At 38.8% G+C, this 9,746-nt stretch overlaps 1 protein-coding gene across 6 annotated transcripts in view; it reads left to right on the top strand.

The window, feature by feature from the left end:
- Positions 1–9,746, top strand: part of Dock10 (dedicator of cytokinesis 10) — a 302,587-nt gene that overhangs the window by 198,533 nt on the left and 94,308 nt on the right. For all 6 annotated transcript variants that reach the window (XM_029559988.1, XM_008825837.2, XM_008825830.1 and 3 more), the window contains exons 12-14: positions 3,171–3,401; positions 3,758–3,880; positions 5,375–5,457. In XM_029559988.1, coding sequence (XP_029415848.1) covers positions 3,171–3,401; positions 3,758–3,880; positions 5,375–5,457 — 437 coding nt within the window. The remainder of the gene's footprint in view (positions 1–3,170; positions 3,402–3,757; positions 3,881–5,374; positions 5,458–9,746) is intronic.

Genomic DNA, 9,746 nt, shown 5'->3' with positions numbered 1-9,746 from the left:
AAAAAAAAAAAAAAAAGCTTCTGTCCATCAAAGGGGGCAACGAAGGAAGCAAAGAGAAAACCTACAGAATGGGAGAAAATCTTTACCAGCAACACAGCTGAAAGAGGTTTAACATCCAGAATATATAACGAACACAAAAAACAAAGAATCAAGAAAGGAGGTAACCTAATTAAGAGATGGGCTAAGGAGCTGAACAGAGAGTTCTCAAAATAAGAAATAAAGATGGCTAAGAAGCATCTTAAAAGGTGTCAACATCATTAGTAATTAGAGAAATGCAAATTAAAACCACTTTAAGATTTCATCTTACCCCAGTCAGACTGGCTAAGATCAAGAGAACAAATGATATCAAGTGTTGTAGAGGATGTGGGGAAAGGGGACTGCTCACCCACTGCTGGTGGGATTGCAAACTTGTTCGTCCCCTATGGAAAGCGAAAAAAAAAAAACTAAACTAAAAATGAACCTACAATTTGACCCAGTTATACCACTCCTTGGTGTTCTCAAAGAATTCATCTTATTGCAGAGACACTTTTACATCCATGTTTGTTGCTGCTCTTTTCACAATAGCTAAGAGATGGAAGCAACCTAAGTGGCCCTCAACTGAAAATGTGGTTTATTTATACAATGGAGTTTTACTCAACAGTTAAGAAAGATGAAATCATGAAATTCGCAGGTAAATGAATAGAACTAGAAACTGTTATACTAAGTGAAGTAATACAGCCTCAGAAAAAAAAAAAATGAATGTATGTTCTCCCTCATATGTGGATCCTAACACCAAATCCTTATAAGTGAGTATGTATCCAGACATAACTACGGGGCCCAGGATAATGAAAAGGAACCAGGGAGGTAAAGGAAAAGAAAGAATCTGAAAGAGAAGAACAGTAGGAAACAGGTGCTAATATGGGAGATACGGATAAAAATGGGGTTATTTTAAGGGGGGGAGGGAGGGTTATACAAGGAACCTTGGGGATAAAGGGAAAGAAGGAGCTCAAGAGAGGTGGGACCATAGGAGAAGGGCATTATTAAGGGAGAAATGGGAAAATGGGGACACTTTAAATGGGGAATCCATAGTAAAATGGTTAGACAATGCTAGAGGTAAATAATTCCTAGCTAGTTTAAACAAAAACAGAGAGAACCATATTAGTCCAACAACCTACTGACAAATTATACATACAGCTAGCTCAAGGAACATAATATATGTCTAGTCAAGGTTTATCTAAGAATCTTTGGTCTTTGCCCAAGCTTTATTTATATAGCACATGGTAATTAAAAGTACCAAATTGGTGAAACTAACCTTCTTGTATATTTAACTGCATATTTTGAGGCCTATACTAATTTGGTCAGAGGGACTTAAAGGACAGTTTTTGCTCCTTGCCTTCCAAAGTCAACTAAGTTCCAGGGGACTGTGGAGAATTGCTCAAAATGTCCTTTAACTGTGGTGAGCCACCTTTCCTCTTGATCAAGGAGGCCATGGAGACCCCACCAGATGGACTTGAACCTCTGTCCAGTCTACAAAGGAAACATTTCTTCCATGCTTCCACATGAAGCCATCCACGCTCAAGCAGGACTTTGACTTACCTTCATATAGATGCAACTGGTAAAAGAAAGGAACCAGGGGCTCCTCCCAAACCCATGTGACCACTGAGGAACAGATCCTCAGACAACCTTAAGAGTAAAAATAAATTGGTTTATCTTGGCCAACTGCATCATCTTAAACACCCAAAAGGAAAGTATAACCAAAGACTAAAGGGATCACTATAATTATTTAAGAGTCCATGTGCATAGCTAAAGGCTACATAACCAGAAAAAAAATGCCAGACAGGAGATACCTTCTTTTGAGTTGTTGGCCAGGGTGGCCCAAGAGACTCCCAGACAGTAACCCAGCATAGAACTGGGAAAATGAACAGCAGACCCCAATCTTATCTAAAGGAATGTTGGCAACTGCTTGCTGCTAGATGAGGAAAAACTGATCTTCCTAACACAAGCAACTCTAGATAGGCTGACTAGATTCAGCGGATGGACAAGCACTGGGGAATGGCTGGGGACACTGACAACACAGTGGACAGTAACCTGGATGACAGAGTATATGGACTCCAGTTGGGGGGGGGAGACTATGGGAGGGTGCCACTTGGGATGTGGGTATATAGATGAATAAGATTGTTTGGGATGTTCTGTATGAAATACACACAAAATAATCAATAATAAAAAATGAGTTATATTTGAGGAAGAAGCATAAAATGTTACTTCATATTAATTAGTAGATGTGAAAAACTTTACCCCTGAAGTCTACCTGATGACTTTATATCCATGCTCAGGTGCCAAGGATCTCAGAAAGTAACCGACTGTGACTAGTAATAATGAGATATATAGAGATTAGAGATGCATGTGCCAACATCTAAGTGTTAGTTGCCCTAAAAATGAGTTTTTCTGTATGAAACAGTATATTTTAAAAAGAAATGGGGATCTTTTTTAAAGGTTAAAGCCTCATTGGATTTTATGTCGTAGGGTTTATACTGAGTACAATATTGTATAACTATTAATTCAGCTGTAAACTTAAATATTTATAGCCAATTTTGAAAGAGCTGCATCTTAATTCTGGAAATTGTTATTGAATATGTCAATGCTGTTATAATGCAATGCTTCTTCTAATTGTGTGGTTACTAAATAAATAATTTTCAAAAATGGATAGGGCTATTAAAGGTCGTTTTGAAATCCTTCCCTAAAAAAATGTATTCAACATTAGAAATCACAAAGGAAATGCTAAATAAATGTCGGCTATGATTATGGAAAGGTATTTGAAAAGCCAAAAAGTAGTTGGACTGGTAAGGTCCTTCTCAGTGCAGTCTAGAGTCCAGTTACAGATTTGGGGGGAACTGGGAAACTGAGGTGGGGGCATTTTCTGAGAGCACAGAGGAAGTAGCTAAAAGCTGCATCAGCCAAGCATGTTGGTGCCACATATGAAAGAGGACACTTGGGTGGGAAACTAGGTGAAGAAACGAGTAAGACACAGCCCTTGGCTCAGAGGCTCCTGCCAGAGGGAAGGATTCTGGGTACTGCTCACTGGGCCAAGAGCTGGCTTTCTGCCTAGATTTCCCCTGTGTGCTGTGAAAGGCTGTGCTGTGTGTGGGTGACGCTTCTAGGTCAGCGCCATCTGGGTTTTGTTTTCCCTGCAGATTGAGCCTTTTTTCCTGAGTGTGGCGCTTTATGACCTCAGAGACAGCAGGAAGATTTCTGCCGATTTTCATGTGGATCTGAATCACCCTGCTGTCCGGCAGATGCTCTCAGAGTCCCCACTGGCCTTGGAAAACGGCAACCTTGATGCCGTCGACACCATCACTCCGGGACAATCAGAAGAGCCCCACATCAAGGGTCTTCCAGAGGAATGGCTAAAATTCCCAAAGCAGGTTGTGCTTTTGTTGACTTGTAATGGGGTGGAAAATTCTTTTTCCGTTTATTGTTCTTAGCAGTAGATCACAGGATGGGCAGTTTCCCAAATAATGATTCTAAAAGCTATCATTAAAAAGAAACAATAGTCAAGCCCCGTGTGGTGGTGCATGCCTTTAGTCCCAGCACTCGGGAGGCAGAGGCAGGCGGATCTCTGTGAGTTCAAGGACAGCCTGGTCTACTTAGTGAGTGCCAGGCCAGCTGGGGCTAGGTCTCAAAATAAAAAAAAAAAAAAAAAAAAAAAGCAAAGACATGGTACTCCGTGAATGTCTTTACTGTGGGTCCTTTGGTTATTTGCTGATGTTTTTGTACACAGGCTATATTCTCTGTAAGCGATCCGCATTCTGAAATTGTTTTGGTGGCCAAAATTGAAAAAGTACTGATGGGAAATATAGCCAGCGGTGCTGAACCCTATATTAAGAATCCAGACTCCAACAAGGTAATGATTATTTTCTTATAAATAATTTCAGTCCCTTTAAAGAAATAAGGTCACAGTCCCTTCCTGTTATAAAAGTTGGTACATGTATGACTTTAAATATTCACCCATCGGTGAAAGGAATATCCACTGCAAAAATTTTATGTATACATTTTTGGGTTGTGTCCCTTTGACTCAACAGTTTCTGACTTCTGTTAGTAGAAATAAATTAAAATTTGGATAACATGTTAACTCCAAAGACCAAAGTACTAACAATTACGAAGTTAGGAATAAAACTCAAGTGAAAACAGTTTACTAAGACTCAGGAATGCTGATAACAGACTAAGCAACAAAGTTGGACAGATGGATGTACATCAAATTTTAATACCTAAGGGGAGGGGCGAGGGGACGGGGAAATCTGTGAGGGATTGGATGGTGGAACCATAAACGATGTTTTTCTACTTTCTTCTAGCCTGTCATCTTATTGCTTTAATAACAAAATTAGGGATTATCACTGTTTACTAGAAAATAAATACAAAAAGCATACATTTTCTATGCAAAGTAAAGATAGAAATAAAGCAATTGAATTTGGACATGTGTTTCTTACATCAAGGTTTGGTAACCTACCCATTCAGACTAAATCCAGCCTGCCACCTGCTTTTATAAATAGTTTATATTGAAACACAACCACACTTTTTCATTTATTGCCTAGAATGCACGAGGTCCCTGGGTTTGATCCTTACCACTGGGGGGGCGCTGTTTCTTATATTTATGGGCTATATGGCTACCTCCTGCTATAGCAACATGTTTGAGAAATTGCCACAGAGAATATCGGGCCCATGAAGTTCTTCACAGAGCAAGTTTTTTGAAGAACAAAAAGTGATACACAAATTGTGAATATAAATTTGGTAGCATTCTATTCAAAATTTTAACTTAAGTGGAAGGAAGGAAAGGAAGGAGGCAGGAGGGAAGGAGGAAGGAAGAAGAGGAAAAAAGTTTATATTCCAAGATGAGGGCATTTTCTCCAACAGGAATTTTCACATTAAAAATAAAGCAAAATTGATATAAAGTCATCAGGTAGATTTCCCTGGTAATGTTTATCACCTCTACTATTTAACATGAAGTAGATTTTTAAAAATTTTAATAACTACATGATTAGAAGAAGTATTTCATTACACCTTTAACATATTCAGTAACACACTCCAGAGCAAGAGTACATCTCTTTCACAAGTGGCTGTAAGTTTCAAGGTTCACAGTTGAATTAATACAGTTATACAATATTGAACTCAGTATAAGCCCTGTAAGACATAAAATTGAATGAGTTTTTAACCTTTAAAAAAATAAAGCACAATGTTCTATAACTTGAATACAGAGGATGTGGTGTGTAATCTGTGGGTCAGTAAGGAAGAATTTTACAGAATTTCAGTATACAGTGAAATGATAAACTTTATCATTACTTTACTTGTACAGTTTATAAATGGCTCTTCTTAAATAATATTTTGACCCTTTTTTCTTTAGTTTTCACAAAAAGTTCTAAAATCCAATCGGCAGTTCTGCAGCAGACTGGGGAAATATCGCATGCCGTTTGCTTGGGCAGTGAGGTAGGTCGACCTTCGCAACGAACAGAATGATAATTTGCTTGTAGTCTGCACTGGAAGCTCTGCTTTGCGACACTTTTGTGTTGCTATTGTTTCTTATGGGTACACACCTAGAAGAGCACTACTACGGGGTCATCCTCCTAAACATCACAAGTTCTGCAGGAAAAAAAAGCATTTCACAAGCTACTTCAGCCAGGCCCCTGACATGTGTACAGCGTGGTCATGACCAGATGTACTGGTTCTTAGTAGTTATCTAATCAAAATCATAACTGTTTATTATGTGCACTTGTCTTAAACACAATGTTATGTCCGTCCTGAGAGTCTAATGTGCATAAAATTCACAGGGATGCAGCATGCTTTCCTGTGTACCTGCATGCTTCCACCTAGGCAGAGAACTCTGGTCAGTATATGTCCAAATGAAGCCACAAGTTATCACTTAAGTTCTCTTTGATTTGGGTGCAGACTAGCATAGTCAAATTTATCCATGCTAGTTGACTCTGAAAGAAACGCTGAGTTCTGTGGGCACAGGTGAGGGCTCATCCTCCCAGACACGCACCCTCTGCAGAGACATGGCATTTGCTCTTCATGTCTGCCAAAATGCCAACCCTAAGTGTCTTTTTCAATCCCATTACATCTCTATTGGACATAAGATTTTCTTAAAGGAAGAAAAGCCTGGCATAAACTCAGGAGGAAAATAAAAGTTAGCAATGAGCAAACTGACTGAACTGCAAGAGGTTAATTACAGGTCCAAAACAAAACAGCCCGCTGAGCAAATGTTAACATGATCCTAAAAGCAGTAACTTTAAAATCCAAAAGGGAAGTATAGACCGTTGTCTCATCTTCAGCTCACACAGATCCCAAAGAGGAACATATCCAAAGCAAATCCACCAATATGTGTCACATATTAGGGACTGAGGGCTGGAGAGCTGGCTCAGCAGTTAAGAGTGTGGCTCTTGCAGAGGACCAGATTTGGTTCCTAGCACCCACAAGGCTGCTAACAACTACCTGAAACTCCAGTTCCAGGGTATCTGATGTCCTCCTCTGACCTCCTCAGGCACTGTATGTTCATGGTATACCTACATACATGCAAGCAAAACACTCATATCCATAAATTAAAAATAAATAAATCCAAAAATATTTAAATTAAGAATTAGTAGATAGAAGGAGAGATGTGGGGATTCAGGCACCAGTAAACCAAGACAAATGCCTGAAGGCTGCAGGAAATGCAAGTCATTTCCTGCAGCCTTCAGACAACCTTGCACCAAAAGAAGAAGAGGCCAGGCTTCAGAGCCCAGCAAACCCAGTAAATCTGCCAAGGTCAGGTTACCATTTATTATAATAGCGGACAAGTTTCCTCTCTGGATCCAAGGTCTCAACTGGAGGATGGAGTTAATAATACCTACCTCATGGGCAATATGTGCAGTTAATATCAGATGCATAAGCATTTGATATAAAATACATCATTATTATTATTTTATCTCTTCCTTTCTGTCTTTCCTTACAGAGACAACTAATGCCAGAATAGGAATACGTATACTGAAACAATTGTGATATACCTAATTGATTTTATTTCTCACAAACTTCAATAGAAAGGTTAGCTAGCTATAACTCACTGACCAAACATCTTCATAATGTCAGTTATTGTCAGATTTCACTAGAAACTGTTGTGGCAAGGTACCTGTAGTCCTTTCCCCCATTTTTAGTTTTGTTTTGCTTCATCTACAAAAGGATACAAATGCGTAATTTACTGTCTCAAGGATTACAATGCATAAATGTATATCCGGTAAAAGATAGCTATCATTAGAACTCATTATTATTATTTTATTAGTCACATGCGGAGTTCACAGTCACCCTCCCACACCTCCCATTCAGGTCACTTCACGGTCAGTGAAGAATGGTGAAGAAAAAAGAAGTAAATGTTGTGCCAATTATTGAAAGAGAATCACTTAGAAGTAGCATTTGACTCCCAAATTGTCTAGCAAAATGGGCTCTAAGGAAGATGAATAAAGTTTTGAGAGAGACTGACAATATTATCAGCTCTTGAAGCAATTATTTCCAGGAAAGGAGAGCCAACCAAAGCACAAGCTCATGCTGTATTCAGTTAGTGGTTTGGTTGTTGGTTAGAAACCTGTTTACAACACCAGTCTCTATATACAGAAATATGACTTGGGGGATGGAGAGATGGCTCAGTGGTTAAGAGCCCTTACTGCTCTTCTAGAGAACCTGAGTTCAATTCCTAGCACCCACATGGTGGCTAATGATCATCTTTAACTCCAGCACCAAGGAATCTGATTCCTTCTTCTGACCTCCACAGGCATTGCATGACACAGGTACACTTACATACATCCAGGCAAACACTCATACATGTAAAATAAAAAATAAAAATGATTTTAAAATTATAAAATTAATGACTAACGATGCCAGGTGTGATAGGACATGCCTTTAATACCAGTACTTGGGAGACATAACTAGGCAGATCTCTGTGACCTAGTCTACATAATCAGTTCCAGGCTAGCTGGGGTTTTAGGGAAATCTTCTCAAAAAAAATTAATTTTTCATGAGCTTCTCTGGAAAATGAGAAAAAAAATGATTAAAAGTGAAGTTCCAAATATTATTATATATTAGGTCACTTGACTAATAAAACCTCAAAAAAGTACAAGTTCCATCCCCTCTCGGTGAAAAAAAAAGCTTCATAATGTGAAGACAGGACCCATAGGAAGCTAGTTGTCACTCTGGTCATTTTGAATTGGGGTAGCTTTCTGACATACTGAATTCCTTTTTAATCCTGCTGATTCTCCGTGAACGTTTCCTTTCCACCTTGTTTTCTAGCTTACAGTTTGTTTTACGCCATAGCTCTGGATGTACCCTCAAACACTGTGATCCTTAGAAGCAACTGTAATTGAAACAGAAGCATCAGCAGTTGCTCAGAACCAGATTTTCGCCCAGCTACAGCTCACAGATGCACCACTGTGAGCCTCCAACTTGAAATTAATCTGGTGTATTCCCAGTTTGGGCAGGAGCTGTACTACCACTTTGTAGAAAAAGATTGTCCTTGAAATAGGTGTAAAGACACACAGCTACGCAGGCCAGTTCACACTCTGCAGTCCTGAAAGAGTTGACTTTGCAAGCCTGTCCTGTTCCATACCCACCACCCCCAGGATCAGAGAAGACCAAGGTCATGCCAGGACTCCCTCATGAATTCTTGTCCTCTGCCTCATTTGACATTGTAAATGGATGGTACACAACACTCAATTATCTTTAAAAGTAATATGGACTAAAATGAAATTTTGTTCTCTATCTGTACCTCTAAAGAAGGTGCACGGGGCTCCCATGCTGATAACATCTCCAGCAAGGTGGTCCACCTCTGTTTGCATCTTTCCAGGAACACAACTCCTGGCACACTTGCATCAGGTCCTTCATCTGTCTTTTTATAGCTTTAATATTAGTTTATTATTTTAATTGAAACTGCCAATCAACCACATTTATTTTTCCTGCCTATATGTGCTAGGCAAATGTTCTCACCAAGTTGTATCTTCAGTCCCCCAAAAGTATTTTTATGCTTTTGAACACATAGTTCCCTACCTCCCCAGTGTTGAAATTATAGTCATAGGCCCCATGTCTGGCCCTGACAGTCACTTTTTCCTTTTATCTTGCACATACACACACACACCTACTCACACACATCTAAATCAGGCTTGGTGGTACAGACCTCTAATCCAAGCATCTGGGAGACTGAGGCAGAAATATCAAAAGTTCAAGTCAACTTTTTGTCTCAAAAAAGAAAAAAAAAAGCAACACACAAAGGATTATTTAATTCTGCATTCTTAAAGTTATTTTATCAAAAAATTATCAAAGAGAATTTATTTTCTCTCAGTTATTACTTTACAATGACAAAAAAACACATAAAAAGACAATTTGAAGGAGTCTAAAATTTCTGGCCCATTTTCTGTGTTCTTTTACACTAAATCTCTATAGTTTGATATCTTTTTCAATGGCCATTTCAGCCTCTCTATTGAAATATTTAGTTTATTTAAATATAACATAAAATATTCTAATCAAGGCCCTTAAGTTAGAGGAAATGAAAACTCAACAATTTCCCAATATTGAAGAAAAAACAATTTAATGTGGGCCAATTTTTCTTTGACCTGTAATGAAGTATCGGGTGGGACTGACGGCAGCAAACTAAATATGAATCAAATAACTCCTGGCCTTACTATATTATTTAGTTTTTTTTAGACAGTGTCTCCCTGTAGCTCCAGGTGACCTGGAACTCACTATGTAGACCAGGCTGG

The sequence above is a fragment of the Nannospalax galili genome, unplaced genomic scaffold, assembly GCF_000622305.1.
Source record: "Nannospalax galili isolate Female #2095 unplaced genomic scaffold, S.galili_v1.0 scaffold127, whole genome shotgun sequence".
Taxonomy (NCBI): Eukaryota; Metazoa; Chordata; class Mammalia; order Rodentia; family Spalacidae; genus Nannospalax; species Nannospalax galili.
Note: the sequence above shows the minus strand (reverse complement) of the source record. Positions and strands in the feature narration are given on the sequence as shown.